We start from the raw sequence: 26,789 nt of genomic DNA, 5'->3' as shown, positions 1-26,789 counted from the left end.
GAGGGGCGGCTGGAGAGGGAGATCGCCAGCACTGTCCACAAAGTGGTGCGGGACTTCGTCGCCTCCTGGTACCGCACCGTCAGCAGCGAGCCGGCCTTCGAGGCTGAGGTGGAGAAGGCCATGATGGGCCTGGCTGCCGAGCTGAGGCAGCGGATGGGGCGAGTGGACCACCAAGCCCTAGCCCACCGCCTCCTCCTCCTCTGTGGGCATCACTTGCAGACCTACCTGCAGGCTTGCAAGGTGCTGCAGGGTGATCCGGAGGGCGGCCGGACCCTGTGGCGGGAGTACAGCCGGCTGGCAGGGCCGCACCCTGCCCTCTGCAGCCCGACAGCTGAGGTGGGCTATGCCCGGGCTGCTGTGGAGATGCTGCTGAGGGTCCTGGTGCCCCAGCCCCACCTGGAGATGAGGACAGGACGCTTTGTGGTAGTGGAGTTGGTCGCCTGCAACGTGCTGCTGCCAGCCATCAGGAAGATGGCTGATCCTGACTGGATCAACCTGCTGCTCATTGGGGCTTTCTCCAAGAAGCCCCGGGGTGAGGAGCCACCCCCTGCACCCCCAGTGCCTGACTTTTTGCCCTTCACGGTGCAGACGGACACTGCCCCGGCCGGGCTTCCCCCCTCCCCAAGGGCCATGGAGGTGCCTGGGCGAGAGGGAGGGGCTGCTGGTGAGGAGGGAGAGGACATGGCAAGCGGGCTGTGCCACACAGAGGAGCCCTTCCTCCGCCCACGAGTTCTGGGCTCCCTCTTCCCCTGCGAGGGCTTGGAGCTGGAGTCCCCTGCGCCCGATGCGGGCCAGGACACAGACCTGCTGGCACCATCACCCGCAGGGGAGTTCCTCGATGAACCCCTTCAGGATGCATCTGCTGTGCTGGAGGGACTGGCCACTTCTGAGGATGGCATGGGGGACCTGGAGGAGGGCATTGCCACCAGCTTGGATGCTGGCATGCCTCCCACCTCTGCTTTTGCGCTGAGCTCCTGCCCTGACATCCAGATTGACCCGGCAGTTGAGAAAGAAGAAGAAAGCCTGGCTGTCCTCAAAAAGTCCTCTTCACAGAGGCCCTCCAGCTTGGGGAAAGATCTGGGAGCAGCAGAGGGCCCACCACAAAGCCCCCCAGACCCGGGGCAGGCACTGCCCCTGCTCTCATCCTCCCCAACAACTTCCATCAGCACCTTCAGCTTTGAGCCCCTCAGCAGCCCCGATGGGCCGGTTGTCATCCAGAACCTGCGGATAACTGGGACCATCACTGCCCGAGAGCACAGTGGGACTGGTTTCCACCCCTACACCCTCTACACCGTCAAGGTAAAGGCTCCCCCCAGCTGTCACCCCTTTTCCAAGATCCCTGCTCTTCCAGGGGAGCACGGGCTGGCATTTAGACATGAGGATTTGTGCTGTGTGTGGCTAAGCAACAAATTTTGTCTGGCAGCGAGGGAATATTAGGCACAGTGCTTTCCCTGTAGCTGTTCGGGTGTGGGGTAGGGGTTCCCACTCTTGGCCAAGGGTCATATGGGGCTGGTTGAGTCTTTTGTATCCCGTTGTCACCATTCGCTTCATTATGAGGGATTTGCATGCTGCGCAGCCCCTGTTCCCCAGGAAGGGTCACTCTGAGGAATTGCTGGCTGGGACCTCTGGAATTGCTGGCTGGGACCTCCATGGGGTCTAGGGACTGTGGGGCCAACAGGGACCACAGCACATTGGGATTGTTTTGGGGCCTGTAAGGATTATTGACTGTTGCCTTACTCCTCAGTATGAGACAGCCCTGGAGAGTGAGAGCGCAGGCAGCCTTCAGCAAATGGCTTACCACACCGTGAACCGCCGTTACCGGGAGTTCCTCAACCTCCAGACCAGACTGGAGGAGAAACCGGAGCTCCGCAAGTTCCTGAAAAGTCAGTGCCTGCATTAGCTTCCTGAGAAAATACTTCTCCCTCTCACCCCGGTCTATGCTCCTCTGCTCTGAGGGTATCCTGTCCTGCCTGTGCAACCCTGGGTGCTGGGCTGTTTGTGATGCTCATGTCCTTATTCTTTGCAAAGCTGGCTAGAGGAGAAACTTTTTCTTTTGGCAGCAAATTCCAGAGTTTTGAAACATTCTGGTTGCTGTTCAGATCACACCACTTGCTTTTGTAGTTTTGCACTGTAGCAATGAATAGAAACACTGGCGTCTGCAAGCCTCTTGTTTGCATATGAGAAAGTAGAGTAGTATATGTTGAATGTAAGCTTTTTTTAAAAAGAAAATGGTGTTTCTTCTCATGCTACTTATGTATAAAACTTCACTGAAGTTAGCGTGGTCCTACATAATCCTTTGATTTAGACAGGGCTGGGGTTTTAACTGGAAAACCACTTTGTTGAGAATTTTCAGGCTCTTTGAGTGATCTAGAGGCATTGTGCTAAACTGGTGTTCTTGCTGCTTTAACATTAAAGGCACGGATGATATGATATGATATCAGCATAACACCAGTTCTGTATGGATTTAAGGTCTGATTCAGGCACCCTGGTCTGAGGGGCGTATTATCTTGGACTGATGCTGGTCAGTGTGTAGTCATAGTCTAAAGCATGGGAGCATAAAGATTTTTGAAACAACGGTTCCAGTTTTCTCAAGCTTGCTAATGGCTTTGTTTCCTTTGTAGATATCAAAGGCCCCAAGAAACTGTTCCCTGATCTCCCGTTTGGAAACATGGACAGCGATAAAGTGGAAGCCAGAAAAAGTCTGCTAGAGTCTTTCTTGAAGGTGAGATACTTGCTTGTGTGTCCCTTGTGAGCTAGAAAGGAGTACTCGGGACAGCTCTGTACTGACAGATGGTGGAGCATGTCAGATCTCTTCCACCTGCACTTTCCATGATCAGGCTGGGAAATGGACTTGAAAAAGACCTAAAACTACAACTTCCCTTGCAGCAATTGTGTGCAGTCCCCGAGATTGCAAACAGTGAGGAGGTGCAGGAGTTCCTTGCCCTGAACACTGACGCCAGGATCGCGTTCGTCAAGAAGCCCTTTGTTGTCTCCAGGATAGACAAGGTAGACAAGTGGGAAACTGTTTATCTGAACTGCTTTTGGCTGCACCTAGGCGTGCTTCTTAGGCTTCCATGTCTACATATATGCTGCTGCAGTAGCAGCCAAAAAACTCAAATGCTCTCTGTGTAGCTGGGCTCAGCTTGCCCAGAAAGCCATAAAGCTAGGAAGAGTCAGAGCCCATCTCAAAGAGCCCTGGGGGTTGTCATGGAAAACAGAGAGAGTGCAAGCCTGAAAACTCTTAATTCCTATTCAAGGAATAGGAATATATTCAACAGTTGATGGCACTGCTGGCTTTTGCAGATCGTTGTCAATGCCATTGTGGACACCTTGAAGACGGCATTCCCCAGGTCAGAGCCCCAGAGCCCCACGGAGGATCTCAGCGAGTCTGAAGTGGATGGGAAGTCTCAGACAGATGGGAAGAAGGCTAACAAGTAAGGGTTCCTTCAGCTTTCCCTGTGCTTTATGCAGAACATGGATTTCATACATAAACTGACTGCATTGTGGGGAAATACCGACTTGGTGCTTTACCTGTTGTGGATAACGTTGCTGTTGTACCATAGCTGAATTGCTTTCTCTTTCACATACTGAGCAAAGGTATTTGAGTTCCTGTTTGGATAAAGGTTTTTCTAAGAATGCTCAGATTTTCACAAAAGGTGGGTTTCCTCCTGAGGGAGCTGTGAGGTGGTGGCATTTGCTGGCAAAGATGTTGATGCTCCTGGAGAATTGCTTTTTGCCCTTAAACATGCGCATGACCTAGGATATGTGGTGAGTCATGGCAAAATACAGCTGTAAGTTGTCTACCTGAAGGTTTGCTCCTGCCTCTCCCATGTGTTTCACACAGTGGCATGCTGCCTTGCCCAGCGAACATTTGAATATTTATTTAGGAGTAGTGTTTAAGGTCATTGCAAGTATGTTGCGCATCAAATGTTTATTTGGTGTTGCTGGCAGTGACCAGCCCCATTGTGCTCATCCGTGATTCTTCCCTTACAGAAGAAGAGAAGGTTTCTGCATGAGTATGGCTTTTTTTTTCCGGAAAAGTGATGTTTTGCTAGAAAAAACTGCTTTGGACAAAAAGACAAACCAAAAAAGTACAAGTTTTGAAGCATCTTGGCTGAAAAGGACATTCCTTAATGATAAACAGGCTATTTTACAATTTATCCCACAATCCCAAACGCCCTTTCATATCCTCCTTTCTGTGTGTGCGTGTTTATAATTGGATTTCACAATCCTGCTGAGTATGTTTCATCTCAGAGGCTTTTCTGAACGCTTTCCTGTGCCGCAGTGCTCACGCCTCGCTGAACAGAAATGCCTACATCTGCCTGTAAGCTTGTATATAAGATAACTGCCAAAGAAGGTGTATGTATGTGATGGGTGTTGGGAAGCCTTGGCCAGGCCCATGTGCAGTTGAGGAAAAGCACTTTAATGCTTTTTGTTGCATGGTTTTACTGCCATCTCTCCATGTTATCCCAGGGGCAGATGATTTTTGGACCACTTTAGGTCTAGTCAGATTTCTCAGCTTGGACATGACACCGGACAAAGATAGTTGGTCCAGGTTCTTGGCTGAGGCTGGGAAACTCATCGCTCACAGCTTAAGGAGAAAACACTGACTGTGCCATGTCTTTCCTCTTCAGGTCTAGGCTGAGGTTCTCATCCAGTAAAATTGCTCCTGTGCTGAGTGTGAGTGAAGCACACAACAGGATTGTGTACTCTATCAGGGAGGGCAGCACTGTAAGTTCAGACCCCTCTTGCAGTCCTTTCGTGATCCTCATCATTGCCCTGTTTGGGGGCCAGCTTGGAATAATCCTGGTGCACGGGGGCTGTGGCTGCTGCAGCCTTGTTCCTGCATGCGAGGTCTTTTGCAGAAAGGCAATAAGCAGCCCCAGTTGTGCTGTTGGCCAGCAAGGTGGTGGGAGGCCCTCTGGGTAGCGGAGATCTCATATCAGTTCAGCTCTGGCTGTGTGCAGCTCACCGCTGTGCTACTGATACCCTGGTGCTTTTGTAGGTCTCGGGCACCCTGTCACTGGCTGCTATGGAATCCTTCATCCAGAAGCAGGAGAAGCTGCTGGAAGCAGTCCCCAGCAAAGCTCCCGAAGGCGAGGGAGCTAAGGAAAGCACCGTGCAGGAGGATATGGATGAGTTGGGCACATCGGAGCAGAAGGCACATCCGGACACAGACTCTGGTGAGCTCAGCCCCTCTGTTAGTGCTTCACCGTATCTCCCTTGACCCTACAGCAGCTCCAGCACCTGCAGGCTCAGCTTGCAAGGTCTTCAGTATGAGGACCTGGTCTCCTGCCTGTTACACCTTGATTAAAGGGAAGGCAAACTGAGTTTTTCCAGTCCTGTTAGGTGATTGCTGTGGTCTTTATTGCTATTGGAAGCAAATTGGGTCTTGGCTCAGTTGTGTCACATCTTCACCTTAGTGTACTCAATACAGTTACTGCAGAAATAAGTTTCTTAAGGACACGCTGCTTGAACTGCCAATGTTGTAAAATCAAGCTCTTAGAAATTGAAAAACGGCCAAATTGTGGTTTCTTGGTAGTGTCAAGTTAGCCTTGATATGTCCACGCACTATAAAATCGATTCAGTTAAATATTTAGTTAAATTTGGATAGATTTGGTGGGAATAGCAGATATGTAATGCCAGTTCAAGGTATGATGTTCCGTGAAGTGCAGGGGTGCTAAGGCCTCTCAGACCTGTTACAATATTATCCTGAACGCGAGCAAAAATATGTTCTCTAATCTTTTTCTTGGAATAGTTGAACTGTATCAGCTGGAACTTTCCAAAAATTTCACTCCAGTGGTTCAAGTTTGGCAAGCTCTGACTGAAAGCACGTGCTTGTGACAGGATGAGTCTGGTATTCTGAAACCTAGCCTGTGCTACCAGCTTTGCCTATAACACGCCTGAGGTTGTTCTGGGGCTTATTTTGGGGCTGCTAGGGAGCAGGACTGGAACTGGAGGCCAGTGCTCTGCGCAGAGCACAAGAGATATAGGCAGGCCAAGTTAGCTGAACTCTTAAGGACATTTAACGTAAATTATGTCAAATGCCTGCAGGTCTGTGATGCTTCAGAGCCAAGACAGGGCAAGCTGGTCTGGCAGGGTAAGGGGAATGAATGTCTGGGGAGCAGCTGGCTAAAAAGGCAACCAGTGTCCATATCTGCTCGCTGGGTGACTTCTTGGAAGAGGTTGGCCAGCAGCTCTCTGAGGAAGGGGACTTGGATGCTACAGGAATAAACAGAGCTCGCTGACAATTCCCTTTCTGTGGGGTTGTGGTGAAGCTAAACAGCCTGCTCCAGTTTTTGCACAGGGAAGTCAAGTCTCAAAGGGTAAAGCAGGCGAGGAGTAACTTATGCATGGCCCAGAGCAAGAGGCGGCAAATGCGCTCGCATGCGCTGTCTTCTCCAAGTGAAATGGCCTGGAATTAATTAGCCCAGCTTGTATCGAGTAGGGAGAGGAAGAGGAGGGAAGGAGACGTGCTGGGGTCCAGAATCCATCTCTTTTATCTCCAGCAGGAAATAGTGTGTGAACAGTCTCGTCAGCTCTCTGTAGTCAGAGAGTGGTTGAAAGATCAGGCATTGGGGAAAGTCAGGGTAGGGGAAGCTGCCATGCAGGAGCTCACTATGCCAACACAGCCAATGCAGTAGCCTCAAGTTGGGGTGCTGGCCTAGGAGTGCTTGTCTCAGGCAGGTTTGTGGTACATTGGTAAGCTTGTTCTGTGTAACACCTAGGATGCTTTGAGGCCAAGCAGCATAAAAGTAATTCTCTAGCAAGTAAAATATGTTTACGCTGTAGGCTTTAACATCCTCCTGAGGATCAGAGAGAGGTTTTGCTGTCCCAGGCCTGTGTCACCGGGGATATGTGGGCATGTGGGGGGGGGATGGTTGTCTGAACTGATGCATCTGGTTTATCCAGATGTGGTACATCTGTCTTCCTGCTGGACCCGCCACATGGTGGCAGCCTGCAGACACCGACCAGAGTCTTGCACCTGGAAAACTGCGCATTGGAAGAGGGCAAAGTGTTGGAGAAGACTAGGAAAATAGTCCTCAGCAACGTACCTTTCTCCTGGCTACAGTCATTGCCTTCTTTCTAACCTGTTTTGGGCACACTGCCATCCCTGTGCATGGACTGGAGTTTAACGACCCCTCGGTTTAACTGGGAAGGAACTGAGCACTTGGAGCAGCCACGCTCTGGTCTGGTGCATCTCTTGGTAGGGAGTTTGGGGCTGCTTGGATGAAAGTGGAAATGAAGGAGAGTGGTCAGGGAAGGAGACTGGGAGGGCGGGCTCCCCAGGCTGGCTGTGCCACAGCAGGTCATCTGCATGCGGCACAAGGTGTTAGGCTGGCGAGAAGAGCATGAAGCAGGCTCTTGGGAGAAAAGAGTGAGTCGTGGATGATGCTTTCTGCCATATTTGCTTAGGCACTGAGTTGGCTTCTTCATCTGACCCTCCTCTTCCTCCTGGCAGACTCTGAGACAGCTTTGGCTGACCTGGCCCTGGATGTGCTTCGTCTGCTGCTGATGGATCACTGGAGCTGGCTGTGCACAGAGAACATCCAGAAGGTCTTCCACCTGCTCTTTGGGACCCTCATTCAGAGGTAAGGCCTCAGCGACCAACCTCGCAGCTCTGTGAGGTGGCATTGCCTTTGGAGTTACAGTCTAAAATGGAGCTCTTGCCCAAATGCAGATAAATGCATTCTGTTGCATCAAACAACAAGGTTCTGTGAAGAAGGTGTTGCCTGTATGTAGAGTAAACATCTCAGAGATTTGCACTAGGAGCTGTTTTCCCCGTGAGCAGCAATGTAACTCTAGTGGGCAGCCTCCTGTCCTTTAACAACAAGGGAAAGGAAAGATCCGGCCCTGGGGATGGGAGGCTTCTTGCTTCACAAAAGGGCAGGAGTGCCCAGCTCACTGGCTCTCCAAGGAGACACTGGCCTCCTGGTTTCTTGCTGCCCAGGGGCTCAGCTTGTTCTTTCTACAAAAGGAGAATAAACAGGCACAGGGAACAGGGACTTGTCAAGTAACAGCTCGCAGTGCAGCCTCCCAGGGCCTCTGCTCTCACCGATGCACCCCTCTCTGGTCTGTGGTGGGCCAGTAGTGCCTGTGCCTTGGGCAGTGACCCACAGATGTATTAGGGAAAGGCTTCCTTTCCAGCTGGTATGTACTTGCCAAGCTTTTCTGAGGCCAGTGCCTCTGTGTGGTAAGGCACCAGGCCAAGACACACAAACAGAGAGCATTTCTGTTTTCTTGTGTAGGTCGGTGACTATCACTAGCTGAGGATGTGGTCCTTTAGAGATAAAGGAAAGCCTTCCCGGAAGGACTTTGGCTAGCGGGAGCCTCGGAGCAGTGCTTTTCCGGCTCCTGCACCCTTTCTTCTCTCTCAGGCATTCAAAGCCAGTGTCAGAATGTGCAGGGCAGCACATTATAACCGAGCTGGTAATTTAAGCTGCCCTCAGCAGAGGTTGCTGGAGCGCTTTGAGGTCAGGGGCTGCTGGCCATTGCTCCTGAGCCTGTTTCCTGAGGGGGGCGGAGGTGAGCGTTGCTCCCATTTCTCCAAAATGGGCTCTGGTCTCTTGGGGAATGAGCTGGAACCCAATCCTTGTGTGTTAGCACAGAAGGCTTGAATATGTGCGTCATCACCTCCTAATAAGCTGTGTCCCGGTCACCCGGGGAGCCTGCAGCACCAACACGTGGCATTGGTATTTTCCACTAGAGAAGCTGTCAAACACACAGCACATGCCTGGCTCTGGGAGGTGGAGGAGCTCCGTAAGCTGTGCTCGTGGAGCAGCATGAGGGTGAATGTGTTTGTAGCGGGTTCGCTTCACTGGGTCTGGGTGAACCCACGTGTGCTGCAGGCAAACTTTTGGCTGAAGGTGATGTTGGGAAGTCCCGTGACTCCTCAGTGTCCTAATCAAGACAGGGTGCAAATACAACCTTTTGAGCTAACCCTGGGCCTGCACATGTCTGTGCTGAAATCCACATCTTGATGTTGGCTCTGCTCTTGTTCTGGGGCAGTCAGGAGTCCGCAGGTCTGGTGTGAAAGGGAGGTTGCACAGTGTGAACTGACCCGTTGCCAGGAGGATGGCGTTGCTCATGGATTGCTGCAGGGAACTGCTGTTTCTGCTGCTGTTGTTGCCACCACAACCCAGTAGGCTGTGCTTGGGACAGCACTTCAGTCTCCTGAAAGGGAGGAGTCTTAGGGTGGAGGTTCTCCCATCTCGGTGATCCTGTAAGCCCATGTAGAGGGCTGGAGTTCAGTGGGATACTGCAATGGGCACAGGAACTGCCCTGAGAGTAGTCAGCGTCTGCCTGTCATGAAAGCTGTGACCTGGTGCAAGAGCAGAGTTCAGACAGTGCCCGAGGTGGGCATTCAAGATGAGGCATGTAGTTATCTCCACAGTGGAGGAGAATTGGGAATGGGGGGGCCTTCAGGCTGGTTGGCCATTGCACCCCGTCACTGAGCTACGCAGAAGGGTGGCTGAGACTTGTACTTATGGCTGGCCCAGGTGGCCATTGCTGTCCTGAGCAGATCGAGAAGTCTCTAGGTCAGACTTGCTGCCAGCTGCCTATCCAGGGACGCAGCGTGGATTTGGTGGCATTTCTTTTCCATTTAAGTATTTGCAACTTGATCGCTGCTCGGCCAGACCTGGCACAGCCCTGGCACTGGCATTCTGGCTGGCACTGCATCTGGGTACCCTTTACAGGTGGAGAAAATACCAGAAGCTGTTCTGGGAGCATGTGCTATTCAAGGCATCTGAGAACAGGCGGACAAACATGGGGCAGCAGATGGGCACACATCCTGTCTCTAACCATTGCTGGTCACAAAGTACGAGTAGGAATCATCCCTCCATGAGACAAGGTCCTTCTCTGTTCCTGTCAGTGGCTTGGTTAGGTGGTGGATGGTGGAAAGGAGGTGTCCTAGTGGCATTTTTGGTGTTAGGAAGGGGGTTGCTGTGGGGTGAATACTCCTCTGCCAGCTTGTATTTGACGAGGAGCATGCTGCTCCCACAGCCTTCTGGCAGCTGCCTTCATGGGCATTGCTACCACTCTGCACCGAGTGCACCTCATCCTAGAGCAGAAGAATCAACAGAAAAACACCAAGAACAAGGTCCAGCTTCTCCAGAGAGCGAATCCCCCTCTTCTTTGGGGACTTTCTCCTGTGGGCTTGCGGTGCCCACAGCATCCCCTGCGGTGACATTGAGTGACAGCTGGTGACCACACTGTTTCTGGTTGTGGGACCTCCCTACCCTTCTCCATTTGCCATTCTCTGCACAGAGCATCCCACCACACTCCTCTTTCCCCCCTTCTCCGTAGCTGAAATAGCCGGAGCCAGGCATTATCCGTCTGCCCTGACTGTCAGTTTGATGGGAGCCGGGGAGAGGAAGGCTGTATGACCGAAAAAGGTATTGTTAAGTAAAAGGGAGGTCGTGTGTGCAAGCCTGCATCCGTGTGGCGCTCATCCCGTTATGTAACAGGGAGTGATCCTTTTTTGGAGCCGAAAGGAGAGGCGGGTGAAGCAGAGGGGCTGGGAGGCTCGCTGGGAGCGGGAACAACCCCAGGGCAGAGGATTGCTTCCAGCAGCCTCTGCTGGGTCTGTGCCTGTAAACAAACCCGCCGCCCCACTCCGGCTCCACACCCCTCCTCTGTCCAGCTCTCGCTTCCCTCCCACGGGCTGGAAACACACATCTCCCCTCTTTCCTCGGGAGGCTGCAACAGGGACCTGTTTGCAAAGGGGAGTAGATGGGTCTATTCTGGACTGCAGGGGTGTTTGGTGGAAGAGCTAAAAAGCATTTGGAGAATCTGTGTGCTTTTTAGAGCCTCGTGAGTCAAAGCGGCGTTAAAAATACACGGCAAAGACGCGAACGATGCTATGGCTGTGACCCCGCGCCCTGCCCTCGGTCTGTCCCCCTAGGTCAGGGGTCTGCCAGTGCCACGATGAGCTGGGGACAGCCACTGGGTACTGGCTTGATGTGCCCTTCAGCTGCTTCCCCTTCTGGAGGGGAGTCCTAGCAGAGTGCCGGGATCCCCGGGATGGACCAGGGAGGATTTTAGTGCAGATCCAGGTCTGTATGCTTTTCCTAGCTCCTTCCCATGTGTCCCAACAGAAAGCCGTGGCAATGCAAACCACTGAGCGGAGGGAAGGTGTCTCGGCACACCCCCGCTGTCTGCACCCTGTAACCCGAGTGGGGTTGGGGCGCAGAGTCCGTGCCGGGCTCGGAAGCGCCTGTGTGTATATAAGGGAGTGTGCGGACCTACGCAGGCAGCTTTGATGGTGTCATGTTCCACTGAGCACGAGTTAAAATAAATACAAAGCATCCCTGCCTTACCCAGGAGCTCAGCACTGCTTGCTGTTCTCTTTGGGTAACTCTGGTGTTCTTCCAGGCTTTGTCCTCTGTCCCGTCATTGCTCGGCAAAGTGGGTGTATTTGGGGAGGTGATGTTCCAGTCTGTGTGAGATGTAGATGGAGAGCCAGGGATGCTTTGAGACTGATTACAAATGATCGTCAGGCTTTTATGAGAGCGGTTTCTTGCAAGTTCTTCTAGCTCTGGTTCCCTTTGTGAGTCTGGCTAGCTTTGGCTTGTTTTCCTTGTAGGTTTGCCTCTCTTGAGCTGGTTCTCCTGAGGTTTCAGCTGCTGCTGAACTAGCAAGGGAAAGGAAAGTCTGTCTGAGCTCAGATCCACCCCTGAGCTGAGTCTTGGGCTGTGGTCTCTTGGGTGCTGTGATGAGGGACACTGAGCCCTGGGGTAGGAGCAGAGGAGAGAATGGGCACTTGGGCAGTGCACAGGACATGTTTTGAATATGTATACTAAAACGGGGCCAAGTAGTCCTGGGAAGGCTGTAGCAGCAAGGGGTTGTCTTTGATTTGAGGTACTAGATCTTGCCAAGTATTGCTGGGGGTCAAGAGCTGGGCAAGGCCACAGAGGCATGATAGTCTTCATCCTATCAACAGTAGGTCTGGAGCATCTGAATGCTTGTTGCAGCCTGGATTTGGGCAGGGGGTTCAGTCTGTTAGGGTTTTGATAAACAGTTTGGTTAGGTCCCGGTCTAAAGAGCAAATGCATTGACACAGGCAGCCCTGCTTGCCTACAGAAATGAACTGGGCAAGGTATGGAAACGGCACGTGGAGGAAGCCGATGCCACACTCCGGGGTGGATACAAGGAGGATGCGGTTGACATGAAAAGTGCTGCATCCTGTGCAGGCAGCTGGAGCCTGCAGGGTTGTGGGTTATTCCAGAATTTGTCCTTTCCAACACTGTCCTGCACATTCAGTGCACATTTGACGGGAGATGCAAGGTTGAGGGGAGCAGGATGTGTCTCCCTGGGCCCTGAAGCAGTCTCAGAGCTGGCTGCTATGGAGGTTGCTCCCTGCAGAGGTAAAAACCACCATCAGCAACGGGGCCTCCGGTCTCCAGGGCGACTCGTGCATTGCCGTGGCCTCCCCTCTGTCCTTTCCCGGCTCTCCATGCCATCAGGTTTCATGTCCCCCCCGTCCCTGTTTCACTGCACATGTTGAGGGGTAACGGTTCGGCAGTGTGGCTGGTTTCATTAGCCCTCACGCTGGGGGCTCGCTCAGCTTCCAGCCCCACCAAGTGAAAAATTCTCAGACCAGTATCCGTGGCCTGTGATTGACAAAGATCCTGGGTTTTTGATTTAATGGGGCAACAAAGAGTCCTTGCAGCCAAGCCTGGGGTCCCTTCGGCATGGGGGTAACGGTTCGGCAGTGTGGCTGGTTTCATTAGCCCTCACGCTGGGGGCTCGCTCAGCTTCCAGCCCCACCAAGTGAAAAATTCTCAGACCAGTATCCGTGGCCTGTGATTGACAAAGATCCTGGGTTTTTGATTTAATGGGGCAACAAAGAGTCCTTGCAGCCAAGCCTGGGGTCCCTTCGGCATTCTGGACATCCGTGCCTGTTCAAAGAGCTCTGCAGCTTGCTCCTGCGGCACGTCCCTGTCCCTCCTTCAGCAGGGCTGCCCCATGGTCCCTGACCATTGCACAGGACGGGTTCTGGTGGGCTGTTGCTGGGGGTTACCCCCGTGCACAACCCCAAGCTGCCCTTGCCTTCTTGGTTTAAGGGCTCTGTGCTGGATGGAGCCCATCGATGTCAGGCTGGGTGTCGTGGGCACTTGTGCAACTGCTGGTGTGGGCCAAGGAGCTCATAGCTTCAGGGACTTGCTTGCTAGGTGGGGTTTTTCTTCTGATTTTTCTCTTCTTTCTTCCTTGATCTCTGTGCCAACAGAACTGGCAAAAACAAAGACCCTTGGCAGCCTCCTTGATCCTCTTGACTTGAAAGTGCCACCGGCATGTAGTGTTGCCTGACCCTCTTAAATGTCCCTGAGTAAACCTGCCCTCTCGGGCAGCCAAGCACCTGCAGCCCTGGGCGTGCTGGGAACACACTGCCCATGGGCAAGCAATTCTGCCCAGCCCTGGCCCTCTGCAGCCCTGCAGGAGCCGTGTCCGACAGCCGAGATGTTGAGCCAAACCTCATCTTGGTGCCGCATTGCACCGGGGGTCGGGACAAAGCAGGGCTGTACGTGTGTCACCCGGTGTAGGGGGTGCCCGGGGGTGGGATGTGGCTGTGCATGGGCAGGCATTTGCTGCGGGGGCTCCCCGTTCCCTCCCTGCGTTATCTCTGAAAAAGACATTAAAGCCGAGGGTTGGCTTGTGCTTTTTGGGCTCCAGGAGAAGCTGGGAAGGTTTATGCTAAAGCTGTTCCTAGCGCGGCTGCTCCCACTTTCCTTTGGCTTCGTTGCTGGCAGGTAGCTTACCACTCCAAGCTTGGACAGCATCTCTGCATTTTGCTGGCAGAAGCAAGCTGCCAAAACTGCAATGTCAGTGCAGCTGGAGCAACTAAATCCATTCGCTGTTCTGGCTTGTTACCTGGAGGAGTTGATTTGGGCACATTTAGCAAGGGCCTTTGCAACCCTGCATCGAGGGGCTGCGCTGGAAGGCCCAGGTACATGGCAGCAAAGGTCCTGTCCCTCCTGCGGCGGGTGCAAGTGTGCACCCCAGCCCAAAAGCCAGCAACAGGGTTTGTATACAGAGGAACCAACCTTATGGCATCTTCCTCCTCATCTCTGGATTTGGCTGTCTGTTTTGTTGCTGCAAGGAGCAGTAGAAATCGTGGGCCTGTGGTATGTCAGCAAAAGCCATCTTTGGGGCCATGTGTGTATGTAAAGTAAATAAAAATCAGCTTGGACATGGGCCTCAATTCAGTTGTCTCCAAGCACCTGGAAATTTTGGATCCGGCTTTGAATCTCTGTCCCAAACAAATTTTTTTTTCCTCTTCTAGAAGCATCATTTTTCCAAAAACAGCCGCTAGAATGAAGCAAGCGCTCTGTGCTTTGATAACAATTGCAACATTATTTTAACTGCATCTCTCGTTTTCTTTTGACTCCATTTCAGCAATTAGGTATATGCCAACTTTTTTCACAGATTTAAAAAAAAAAAAAAAAGCAACAACTTCCTATTTCAAATAGAAGAGACAAAGAAGAAAAGGACTGAGAGGAAATAATGTCTCCTTGTTGGTTTTAGTTTTCTTTGGCTTGTAAAGGGTTAATGGTGTTTTTATGTATTTTGATTCTGAAGTGGGCTAATGAAGCAATCTGCTCTGAGCAGGACCTGGCTGAGACAGCCTGGCCTCTCCCTGGGGCACTGCTGAGAGCTTAATTGGCTCAATAAATACTTGATGAAGATGTTATCGAAAGCTGAGATGCTTTGTTAAAAATAAAGGGGGGTTTGGGATGGTTTCTTTTAATCACGTAGCTTTCTCCCCCTTTTCTGAACCCCATGGCGTCGCAGGGAGATAAAACTTGAGAAAAGCAAAAGCAGAGCAGCTCGATTAATTCACCGGGGGGAGAAGATGTTAGAGCTGGAGCCCTCTGTGTTTACACCATTTCTTTTTGCAGCAGGTGTGTTTTGGAGGGCTCAGCACTGAGCAGTGCCCCGAATCTGAACACCGAGGTGTGGTTTCACACCTGCAGGCAGTAGGGGATGATCTGTTTTTCCTTCTCTCTGCCCCACAGCAAAATGTCCTGCATAGCCACTTCTTGCAGGGCTTCTGCCAGCTCCACCTCTCCCTCAAGCAGGTAGAAAAATCCCACTGCCCTACGCTGGCAAGGCTCTAGTGTGGGTAAGTCTAATCAAGGCATGTCAGATGCAAATGCTACTGGCATGAACTCCTTGCAGCTTGATTTGTTTCTTGCTTCCTTTGGTGCAACTGCCCTCCGTGGAGCTTTGCTTGGGAGGTGCGAGGCTGGCAAGACACTCTGTTCGAGGGGAAGGCACTCGGCCACAGGGCCGCTGCCTCACTGGTCAAACACTTCATTCCTGTGTGCTTGGGCAGGGGTACAGGACGTATTGTTCATAGCGCATACAATTGTAAATGTTTTATAGGGCAGCAGGAGAGGAACATTTCCAGTAAGGCGAGAAGGATAGTTTACTTTTTGCGAGTGTGTCTTTGGCCAGAAGTTTAAAAGGACCCAGGATGCTTCGTATTCTTTGATTTATGGAGGGCTTTTTTTTCTTTTCTTTCCTGTTTCCTTCCTCTGCGAAGGGTTTACTGATGGCCTGGACAAGTGTGGCTTTGCTTTGAAGGTGTTTGAGCTGAGTGTGCTAGCAGTGGGCTGCACGTGTTTCTGCTGGCGGCTGTGTGGGGAAGGTGGACGTGGGCTCAAGTAGCAGGTGCTAAAAGCCGAGCCTGGGGGCGAAAGCTCTCCATTTGTGTTTTTCCATTCTTCTGACTGTGCCCGCTGCAGCTGTTTCTTTGGTTTTACAACCTTTGCTCAGAAATGTTTTACAGTCAAAGCATTGAAATGTTGCTCTTTCTGAGCCCTTAAGTTAAGGATATTCTTGTGGTTTGAGGCACAATTTGGGGAGGAATTCGGGGGGACAAGTACTGCAAAGTGAGGGATGGTCTGGTGATTTAAGTACCAGCCTTTCTTCGTTTCACAAGTCAGATGCTTGAATGCCTTGTGCGTTTCCAGATGTTGCTTTTTTTTTCTAAAAACCTTTTCACTACCTTGGTCTCATGGGGCTTTTTTGAGCTTCTGGTTAGCCATGCCGTGTTAGCTGACCTCAGGGAAACAGAGGCCTTGTCCTGGGGTGGGAAGTAGTAGATGTTGAGCTGGACTTGCTACTGTTATGTACAGCTCATATATTTATAGCTATTTGTATTTCTAAAGCTAAAACAGGCTAGTAGAGGCTTTCTCTCGTCTTTGTCTTCTTCCTAGCATAGCCTCCAGTTTGTGTTTGTCTAAACCCTTAAAATGTCAAGTTTTGGGAGAATCGCAGTTGCTGTTGCTTCAGATTTTAATTATAATCAGCGCATTTAACTCAGCCATTCCTCAGCTCAAGTGAACTTAGCAGTTCTTCTAACCTGGACAGCTTCTAGCAGCTGTTTGTAAATTAGATAGTACCATATCCTTTTGTCTCTTCCTGGTCCATCTTTATTTTCCAGACTAAGCAAATCCAACTCACTTGACCTTTACTTGCTGAGCTCTCTCTATCTGCAGGTGAACCTTCTGGGTAGTCCACTTAAGCGAGTGCATCCAGCTCGAAGGAGCCGGGTAAACCCAGGCCTATAGGCTGCGTCTTGCCCGTTCCTGACTCTCAGCCTGCCTTTACCATAGGCTGCTCCGTCTTAGCAGCTCTTGTTGCTTCTAGGTGCCAGAGGAGGGCCAAGGTATGTACCCCCCCCAGGCCTTGTTTCTCATTCCCAGGGCATTTTTGCCATTCCTATCTCCTACCTTCAGCTGACCTTGGAGTTCCAGCTTAAGCCATGGCATTAAGTCAGCTCTTTTTTAGCAGCCATTTCATTCCTCCATCAGCAGCTATTTCAAACAGAGGACCCTTACAGCATGGGCAAGTTATGCACCTCCAGACTAACCTCCAGGACTTCGTAGCCTTTGCAGTCTGTCTCTTTGCATTGGGCATTATCAAAGCATTTGAACGTCTGAGTCCAGGAGGTCACTTTCTATCTATTTCTGGTCTCAGCTGAAGTGTAAGGAGATGGTTCAGTGATGGGTTTGTTTTTCTTTCTTTCTTATTAAGGCTATTTCTTCATGAAATAGCAGAATGGAAATAGTAACACATCAGCCATCAGAAAAAAAAAAAAATCAGTCTATTTGTGTTTCTTGCTGGATTTATTTCTACCTGGAAGAAGGCGTGCTTGTGCTTTTGATGTGGCACATGGATCTCAAATGCTTAGTCCTTTAATAGTAGGAAGAATCATCTGTGATCTGCTGGTGAAGGTCAGCTTTGGACCCGCACATATTTGGAGTTCCTGGGTGAGAAGTGTGAGCTGTTAATCCTGACCCTGGTGCAGCAAGTCTGCCTGATGAAAAGGTCAATTTGCCATAGAAATCTGGGTTTTACTCAGGTAGGATCGTTCAGTAAAGCTTGGTGTGACCCTCCCTGAGTTGCAACTACATTTGTGAGAGCTGAGGAGTTACTTTGCTCCTCACCATTTAATAAGCGTCGCTCATGCATGCCCCTGTGTGTGTTGTGCAAATGCAGTGTGCATCCCCCAAAGTGGGTGTTGGTGGTGACTTTAACAGGCGCAGGTTGAGAGTAAGGAGGAAAAGTCTTCATGGCAGGTTACTCTGTTTTGTTATTTTCTTTTGGAGCATCTGAGAGCATCGGCCACTCTCCCAGGGAGGATGCTGAGCCAGCTGGACCAGTCTGAGAGTTCTTCTCTCCACAGTGCTTTTGGGGTGGGTCCACACACTGATAGACTGGTGAAAGGGAACCCAGAGCACAGTGACTTCCATCTTCCTTCCATTTGCACCCAGGTTTGGTTTCTCTTTCTTCTTTCTTGTCCCCTTTCCTGCCTAGTTTCTTCTTTTTTTTTAATACGCACTGTGGTTTTGGGTGCCTTTGCTCCCTTTCCTAACAGTCCTGCTGTCTGAGCACTGTGCAATGGGACAAATTGGCCTCTTCTCAGGAGCTTGCATGGAGCAGGCGTCAGTGCAGGTGGGGCAAAACCCACGGAGCCTTTCTCAGACCCTGCCCTTTGCTTCCCAAAGTGGAAGGCAGTGAGCTGCCAGAGTAACTAATAAATAAATAAAATCCATCAGCGGTGTTTTGCAACTGTGGGAGCTAAGACCTGTAAGTACTTGCATAATGGCAACGCGTGCACATGTGATCAGATTTATAGGTGTTACTTCTAGGCCTCGTTGCCTAGTTCTGGTGGCTTTATGGAAATAAATGAGCTAGAAATGGTAGGTTGTTTGTGCGGGGCCTTCCAGCATTCGTCAGTTCTCAGTCTGCTTTTGAGCTGTCTGGAAACATGTGCTGTCTTCTCTAAGTTCAGCTTTCACTCTGCCTGCTGTTTGCTTGATTTTTTGGCTATTTTAGGAACATTCCTAAGAAAAAGAAAGCTTGTTCTTTGCTTTCTGCACCCTTTTAAAGGATGGTAAGTGACTATTGCTGAGATTAATTTCAAGTCGACGTTCAATCTGATCTCCCTAGATGCTGGGTTGTACTGTTTGCAGCTCTGTCCCCAAGTCTCTGAACTTCTGTTGCTCGTCAAATGTTTGCTCAATTAGGAAAGCAGGTTGTATAAGAAAACACGTTAATGAAAAACCATGTTAATGAAAGCTCTTGCCCCTAGAGGAGCCACAGTTTAGCACTTTAATTTGGTTGGGGATGGCTGGAGGGCTTAACATGATCGAGAGTGTTAAACTCTACTGATGGCTGGAGATAAAAACCCTTTTAAGCAATTGTATTTCAAACAAGGCCTTTTCCCAGGCAAGACTCTGCTGTGACATTTTGTCCTCTAAGACAAGTAGTGCCAGAGATCCAAAGCGCAGCTTCTATCTTGTAGCAACATCAGTACTCAGGGTCCCTGGTGAGGCTGAGCCTAAAGGCCGTGTCTCCCCATTTCCAGTGCTGTTCCTGGGATCACCAGGAGCATTGCCTGCGCTCCAGTAAGAGAAATAACAGGCCTTACTGCTGCACCAAGGCTCGTTTTCAGGTTTTTTTGATGGTCTTTGCTTTTGCAGCTGGCATTTCCTAGGTGTGCATCCGTAAAGACCTGGTTTTGTGCTGAAGAAGGGAGCATCATGTTGCAGCCCTGGTCCCGATGATGGCTACCTGCCTTTTCTTTGCCCCTGGTTACCTTTTAGGTGTCGCTATTCCCGACTCTCTGCTCGCGTTGTCCCCGTTGTGTGGGGAAAGACGCCCTTGGCCCGAATGCCTCGCCTGAGAAGAATGCAGACAGTCTGGCAGAGCGCAGGTTAAATAAAGTTTGCCTTGGCAAGGCCCATGCTCTTGGATGTACTATGAGCTGCCGGGGCGTAGTGGTGACAGAATTGCAAGCACGAACACCAGCTGCCAAGAGGAACGGGTCTCCTGGCCCTGTTTGTGGACTCCTCTCCTCTGGGACTCTTGAAGCACTGGCAAAATCACAAGCCTTCGCCCTACCCCAACGTCGTGCCGATGCTCCCCTGGACCCTCTCGCTGATGAGGATGGTGGCAGCAGGCCACCCTTGGTGCTGTGCCAATGAGTCCCGGTCCTCCTAAATTGTTGGGGACCCTCCTGTTGGCCTCTGTGGTATCAGGGCTTCGTCCGCTGGCCCCTCCTCATTCCAGGGAGGAAGATTTTAGGCAGTGGCAAGTTTTGACTGACAGCTGTGGCTTTTGCTATTACACAGGGAAGTGATTTCACGTCTGGGAAAGAGGGTCCGCATGATTGATTTAGAAACTTTCCCTGGCCAGCACTTGGGTGGTATGGACACGTCTGCCCCGTGCAGGCTGCAAACGCCTCCGAGCCCTTATGTGGAGCGGCATTCCCATGGCCTCGGGATTTGCAGGTTGTTACCGTATAAAGGGCACAGTCTTGGCCCAGCAGGAGGGCTGACCAGCAGTTTTGTTGGCAGGTACCTAACTTTCCTTTTAATAGATGTGCAGTGCAGGGTTTTGGATGGAAGCGGCGACGATTTCATTGCTTGCCACCAGTGGACGGAGAAGGGCTGGCCAGCAGAGAAGCAGGGCGGCGAGGGGGGCGCAAAGCAGCAGGGTGTTCGTGCCTTGCCATCCTGGGAGTGTGCGTTTTGGTCTCCCAGCGAGACATCCCTGATTCTTTTGGTAGCAGAGGGACTGATGAGAGGGAGCACTGGTTGCCAGAACATGCTCATGTCCTTCTAGTCAGGGAAGTTTAGAGTTAAAGCACCAGTTTTGGTGGGTTTACCAGCTCTGTCTCAGCTTGTGCGTGGACATAACTTAGGAGGTTAAGGCCAGTGCTCCCTTTAGGGACCAGTTACTCATTTGGTTTCCTGCGGGCAGCAGGGCGATGGAGCTTTTCATGGCTTTTGCTTTTCCCCACTGCCTTTACATAGGTGTTTCTGTCTGTAGGATAGGGAACATACACCTATTCCTGGTGCATGGGGAAACTCAGCTAATTAATACTTGTGAAAACATTAAAGGTGTAGACTTGGAAACTTTATGTTGACTTACCCAGCAAGCTGATCTTCCCCTCCAGGGCCTCTGTTCGGCAGAAAGCTCCCAAATTGGTACCAAGCTTGACTTTTCCCTCTCTCTTTCTCTCCCTGTGTCCACAGGTGGCTTGAAGTCCAGGTGGTTAACCTGACCTGCACCCAGCGTTGGGTCCAGTACCTCCAGTTGCTGCAGGAATCCATCTGGCCCGGAGGAGTTTTACCAGCAGTGCCTAAACCAGCCAGAACAGAGGAACAGAAGAAAGCAGCAGCAGAGCAGGCCCTGCAGAGCCTGATGGGGATCTTGCCTAGTAAGTGTGCCCCATAGATGTGTCAGCTGCCCTTGAGAAAGGACCAGTGGGGGAGGCTGGGAAACCCTCCAGTGCATTGGCATCTCTGGAAATATGGTTAAACAGAGAGATGGAGCCTGCTCATGCCAAGGCACTGGGAAATGTTCATGACCTTTGAGGTTTGAATGGTTTCCTGCAAGCAAAAACCACAGTTTCCCAGTTCTAGATAGTTTGCATAAGCATTCAGGAAGCAGCACAGCTCAGAGAGAAAGAACGTGTGTCTGGGTGATTCCCCGACGCAGACTGGCCACATACTCTGTGTGCTGGTGGTGCCGTTCCCACTGAGCCACCTCAAACAAGGTAGGACTTAGAAAATCCAGTGCCACGCTGTGCTCCAATCTGCTGCCAAAGGGGACCATTGCTGAAAAGAGTCCTATGGCAAAGCCTTTGGCTTCTTGCTCCGATGAGTGGCTTTTCCACTGGACTGAAATCATGAGCCCAGCTGCACTGGATTTCCCTCTCTTGAAGTTTGACATGGGGGCCTTTGACATTAAAGCATCTGCTGCCTAATCCATGTGAGTGCAGTCTGAACTTTTAACTCCTTGATGCGGACTAAGGGGCCCTTAGTATCTTTGGGGGATAAAAAAGCTCTATCCGTGTATGCCCTTCCAGGCTGGAACGCTTTCCTGGCAGTCGGTCCTGTCCCTGGCTGTTTTCTTTCGTGGTAATGTTGGGCATGAGATGCCTCAGGCTCAGAGCACCATCACAAACTTTGATTTAGTACCCACCAGCAGAAGACTGACCCTGTTTTACTACCATGGATATGTGCCATTCCTAAAGCTTTGTCTCTGACGCTGACAGATGTGATCCAAGAAATCCTTGGAACCAGTAAATGTCGGATGAGCTGGAACCTGGTATTGGAGTCCCTGGGCCAGCCTGTGATAAACAGGTACGTGGATTGTAGTCTCTTTACCCTGATAGCATTTGTGATGGGGCCTGTAAGCCACGCACAGGGCTTCGCCGTGAGATTCACACTGCCAGCCTCTTGACACAGAACATACCTGGCTAATTTTCCTGGACTTACACTGTCAAAGGGCATCTGGCTTGCTTATTATGAAGATGCATGTCTAGGACCTTGTTCTGGCTGGAGATTACTGAGCCAGGCTTGTTAATTATGTTGTTGGGCCTGCTTAGTTTTTGGATATCAGGGGACTGTCAGAGAAAATACGACCAAATCCTGGTTTAGTTTGTTGTTTTTAAAAGAGCTTAGGGAGCTGCGTATATGTGTAGTCTTTTCCTGTATACCCATTGCTGTGCATTTGGAAAGCAGTGGTTTTGTGATTAACTGCAGACACATGCATTGCCACCTCACTCCAGGAGATGCATTTGTGTGTTATGCGCTGCTCAGCAGCTTCAAACACCCGCTGGTTTGGGGGGTGGGAAAGAACATGAAGCATCCCTCAAAACATTTCTTAGAGGGTACGAGATCTTTTGTCTTTCCCCTGATGGCATTCAGAATACTTCTTCCTTGCATGAGGTTTGGCTTCTGTGTGTCTGGAGCTGATCTCCCAGCTTCACTGTGCCCTGACCAGCCTAAACTTTGTTTTCTCTCTGGTTTAGGCACCTGGTTTTCTGCCTCTTGGACATTCTGCTGGAGTTCTTGGTTCTGAAGGGCTCCAGCAATGAACTCGAGACCACAGCTGTCGCGCCACCCGGCTCTAGTGGCCTGGACAAAGCAGGCATTTCAGCACATTAACCAGGGCTGGTGTAGCCAGCAGTGAAGGAGAGCAGCAGCCACAGGCACGGGATGATTTGATTTTCAGTGTTTACTGAACATGTCTGGGAGCTTCTTGTAAAGAATTTTTCCAGTCAGTGCTAAATGAGGCTGCTTCCAGGCTTCTCTGTTTCAGCTGGGTGATGGATTAAACCCAGTGCCGGGGGCTGAAGATGCTTTTCTGCCATGTAGCATCTGTTCCATTGCTGACCTGATGGAGAGCCTGGAATGAAGATGCCTGACTTCTGCTGAGCTGGACAGTCTGAGAAGGATATGCAGGCTGCCCACAAGCCCTGTTGTCTTGCCCCACATTTCTGAACATCTCTAACATCTAAAGGCAACCAGCACACAAGATTTTGCTTTTGTGGCCTCAGGCTCCACCTGACACTGGCATGCAGAGACTTGATGTGATGGTATCTTACTGATTAGATGTTTCTCCAGGACAGGTGAAGGGAGGACCACATGTTGTCCCTGCTCTCTAAGCAGCCTGCCCTGTGCCTACGCTGCACCATCCATTTTACCAGAAGGAAGATGGAGAGAGAATGGAGCGTGGAGATGTAGTGACGCTGGCTTCAGGGACCCATCCCCACTGCCCAAATAACTGGGAGGTCAAAAGCAGTGCAGAAATCAAAGCTGCTGTCATGCCTTAGGGACAGAGATAAGCCGCCCCCCGCTCCCGCTGCTCTGACATGGTCTTGTTGGGGCATCTTTTGCTGCCTGAACAGTGGGATGCAAGTAGGGTAGACTGTGGTCCTGGAAAAGAGAACTGTCACCAGGCTAAAGAAGAATGGTAGCCTAGCTGGACTTTAGGATTACTTTGTGTTTTGCCTGCTGAGTCACGTTTTACACCCCACCTGGAAGGCACAGGAGAAAAGGAGCCGACTGACGTGTGACATACAACAAGTAAATTGGCTCCTACACAAAAGTGCTTTTGACAGTAAGCTCTGGAAGAGGAGTGAGCACCCCTGAGCCCAGGAGGAATACCGGATGCATGCCACGGACAGCCAGCCAGCAGGTTAGACCACAGCGATGAGCTTGAGAGCACCACCTGAGCTCTGTTGTTGAGTGCTATGTCACCGTGCTTTGGTTTACTATGCCTGCTATTGCAACAGCTGTGTGCAGAGGGCTCTAGAAGGCTTGTCAGGTCACGACGTCCAGTGCCACCCGGCACAGAACGGCATGTTGATTTGGCAGCTGCTTTTCCGGGTCATCCAACATTTGAGTGGTTTTGCAAGCTTATGTTGCCCAGCTGTCAGGTTTGTGACAGGGCAGATGGACATGGAGAATATGGACACGGAGAATATGCGCCAACAGACCGGTTTGGTGACCTGTTTGGGTGTATTTCCTGGGAGAAATATGAACTGACGGACGCTGGACTTGGCTGATCAAGGCAATACTGTTCCTGGCGTTCTCTACAGATTAAAGCGCTTAGGAGAGGAGACCTCGCAAGAGGGAAGTGTGCAGGATCCCAGCTAGTTTCCACATTACAGTACCAAACAGTGCATTTCCTATCACCTGCTGTTTCTTGGAGTTGGATATGCTGTGGCATGTTTGGAGAGAAGGTCCTGTAACTCCAGCATGCGTACTACTGGAAGCATATTTTGCTCTTTCCAGAGGCAGCTGCTTAATAATGGACACATGGTGGTGTTTGCTTCTTTGTGTTTCTGTTGTGTGAGTGTGTGTATGTTGCATGAAAATACAAGGACGGATTAGTTTGCTGCCAGCAAGTGTATTTTTAGGGAGCTCCAAGGGCACTGCAAAGTAGTTTTGCATCGCTTATCAGAGCCATTTCTCGGCAGTGACACTTTTGAGATGGTAGACTTGCCACCTGCTTGGAAAAGAAGGCAGCATGTACACTACGTAGCTTAAGAGTCAGTTAGGCAAAGCGTTGGAGAATGCTCCGTGTGGGATAATCCCAAATGGCCAAGCAGCAGGTTGGGAAGCAGGACTCCCATGTATCCTCAAGCACAATACTTGCTCAGAGCAGCCGCTTTGGCCTCTCCTTCACTGCCAGGCTCCTATTTCCCTTCTTTTTCCTACTACTTCCATTTATTACATCAGCTCTCTTGAGGAGTGGGAGAAGGCAGTAGGAGGAGGAGCCATCAGCCCAGGATGATGTGTCATAGCCCTGTTGTGCTGGGTGGCTTCCCAGATGCTCTTGGTGTGCTTGCTTGCTGTGGCTTCCTCATTGATGTTACGGCTTTGGAGCTCCAAGACTGTAATCTGTCATTGATTAGGGATATCGGTAAAAGGCTGTTTGCTGGAAAGGATGTCAATAAGAGACTGTTTGCTGGAAAGGATCGTTCAGAGATGGACTGCAAACTGCGCACTCCCAGCTCCACGTGAGGGCAAAGGTCTAGCACAGTCATTACAGGCACTGGATGCGGTGTTGGAAGAACGAGGTTACGCTTCTCCTAGCATACCTGCCTTTAACCCTGACCTTTGATGTTTTGTGAATGACTCAATATTTGTTTCACCTGATGGAAATAACTTGCCGTTTCTGCTGGCAGGCTCCCAGGAGCATGGCTTGAGAGCCAGTGCTTCACTGGGGTGGTGTGACAACGATTTGCGGTTGTACCAGACAGCTGCCTGGTCTGAGCATCCCCTGCACCTCTCGTGCGGGGCCCTCGAAGCCTGCACTTTGCAGACTTGCTCACATGGCAAAGTAGCAACATCTCCTCTCTGTTTAAATGGGAGGAGCTGGGGCAAAGAGATGAAGTAGGTTTACTTGTGTGCGCTCTTAAGTCAGCGGCAGGGTCGGGAACAGACCCCAGGAGTCTGGATTTGCAAGATCTTTTCTTTTAATCTCCAGAACCCGCTTTCTTTTCTTAAAGTGAGGAAAACAGAAACCAGGGTTGCCCGAGCCCTTTCTCATGCTCTTACTGGCTAGGCTTCAAAATCCCGTTCTCTCCTTCATAGATCTTAGCCCATTCTCACAGCTGAGGTGAAGCTGCCCAGGAACAGCCTAGGAACAAGTAGCCCTTCTCTGTATCTTGTTGTCAAGGAATACAAAATCCAATCAAAAGTTCAGCTTTTTTCTAATGCCAGTTCTTTGCCTCGCTGTAATTTTTGGATTAAATCGAGCACGATGGTGGCAAAGGCAAACTTCTGCATTCAGGTGGGCTGAAAGTTTATTTCCATTGGACTAAGACTAGACATACGGCTTTAGTAAAACAAGCAAGGCCAACAAAACCCCCCAACTTTAACTCGCTCTGTGTGTGTAATATTCCCAGAAAGCTCCCTTTTTCTGCAGGACTTCGTATAGAAGGCTTCAGCCACCTCTTGCTAAAGGGAAGTGCTGAGAGCAGCCAGATTGGATCTTGAGAAAAAGGTGCAGGCTTCTGTCATCGTATCGGGTACAGAGCTGCACGCGGTTCAGGTGGGTGCTCAGCTCTCTGGGTCCTACTGGACGTACACGATCTGCTTCCAGCCTGCGTGGCACTGAGGAAAGCATTTCATTTCCCCTGCCTCAGTTTCCCCCAGCACTCCTCGTTAGACTGCGAGCTCACTGGAAGCAGGGGCTTGGAACTCAGTGGTACAGAGCTTTGAAGCAGCACCGTAACCTAAATAGTTGGGTTTGTGTTGAGCCAGAGCTGCTTTTTAGGTTGTTTTCAGGAAAAACGAGTGCCGCCACCGTGTATGGGCTCCCTCTCGTGTTCCCTGTGGTCAAACCCCTGTACTGGCAGTCTGTGGGCGCAGCTGCTCAAGTCTGTGTAGAAGAGCACTGTCTTGAAAACCTATTTTGTTGTTAAACGGGGAGCAAACGGCTGCTCCCGAGCACGTGTGACGTTCTGACTCTGTGTACAATAATACTCTGTTTCAAACCTGTTTCTGCGTTTGGGTTTAAAATTCACCTTTGCCAAGAAACTGCCTGTAAGACGGCCCTTGGGAAGGGAAGAGCAAGCAGGGAAGAGGCAAGAAAGCCCATGTGGGAGTGGGAATTGGGAAGCAGGCATCTCCCCGAGTGTCACGAAATGCCTGGCTGGGGGAGTGCTGGTGGCAGTGGGTCTGGGAGAACGGTTTGCCCTCCTGGCACACGGTGGCATTAGCGGGACTGCTCAGACATGGGAAAGACCAAAGTCCTTAGGAGCTTGGTCAGAAATGGGAACAGTTTTCCCATCTCTGGTGGCATCAGCATGGCTTCTTTCTCCCTGACAAGCGGACTTCTTGATATAGGCTTTCCAGGGAGCGTGAAATCATGGAAGCAATGTGGAGATTTTTGGCTTTTCTCCTGGAAGAAAGTGAAAGATGCCCAGAGAAGCAGGGGTTGTGCAGACCCATCTCCACATCCCTCGGGCA

At 50.9% G+C, this 26,789-nt stretch overlaps 1 protein-coding gene across 3 annotated transcripts; it reads left to right on the top strand.

Annotated features, from left to right (window-relative positions):
• The first annotated feature begins 273 nt into the window (after window positions 1–273).
• Window positions 274–26,634, top strand: SNX19 (sorting nexin 19). 3 transcript variants are annotated; one of them, XM_035897972.1, is made up of 11 exons: window positions 274–1,299; window positions 1,745–1,883; window positions 2,622–2,722; window positions 2,887–3,006; window positions 3,304–3,434; window positions 4,635–4,731; window positions 5,006–5,183; window positions 7,463–7,592; window positions 20,553–20,737; window positions 21,578–21,665; window positions 22,337–26,634. In XM_035897972.1, exons 1-11 carry the CDS (start codon window positions 364–366, stop codon window positions 22,470–22,472), a joined length of 2,241 nt encoding a protein of 746 aa, XP_035753865.1. In that variant the 5' UTR covers window positions 274–363; the 3' UTR covers window positions 22,473–26,634. The 3 variants fall into 3 exon arrangements, with proteins under 3 accessions (XP_035753865.1, XP_035753867.1, XP_035753866.1); XM_035897974.1 differs by lacking the exons at window positions 21,578–21,665; window positions 22,337–26,634 and adding an exon at window positions 15,018–15,124 and having other exon boundaries at window positions 20,553–20,632; XM_035897973.1 differs by lacking the exons at window positions 20,553–20,737; window positions 21,578–21,665; window positions 22,337–26,634 and adding an exon at window positions 14,901–15,011.
• The last annotated feature ends 155 nt before the right edge of the window (window positions 26,635–26,789 follow it).

This window comes from Egretta garzetta, unplaced genomic scaffold (genome assembly GCF_000687185.1).
Source record: "Egretta garzetta isolate BGI_Z169 unplaced genomic scaffold, ASM68718v1 scaffold307, whole genome shotgun sequence".
In the NCBI taxonomy this organism is placed as follows: Eukaryota; Metazoa; Chordata; class Aves; order Pelecaniformes; family Ardeidae; genus Egretta; species Egretta garzetta.
The sequence above is the reverse complement of the archived record's forward strand: the minus strand, read 5'-3'. Positions and strand labels throughout refer to the sequence as shown.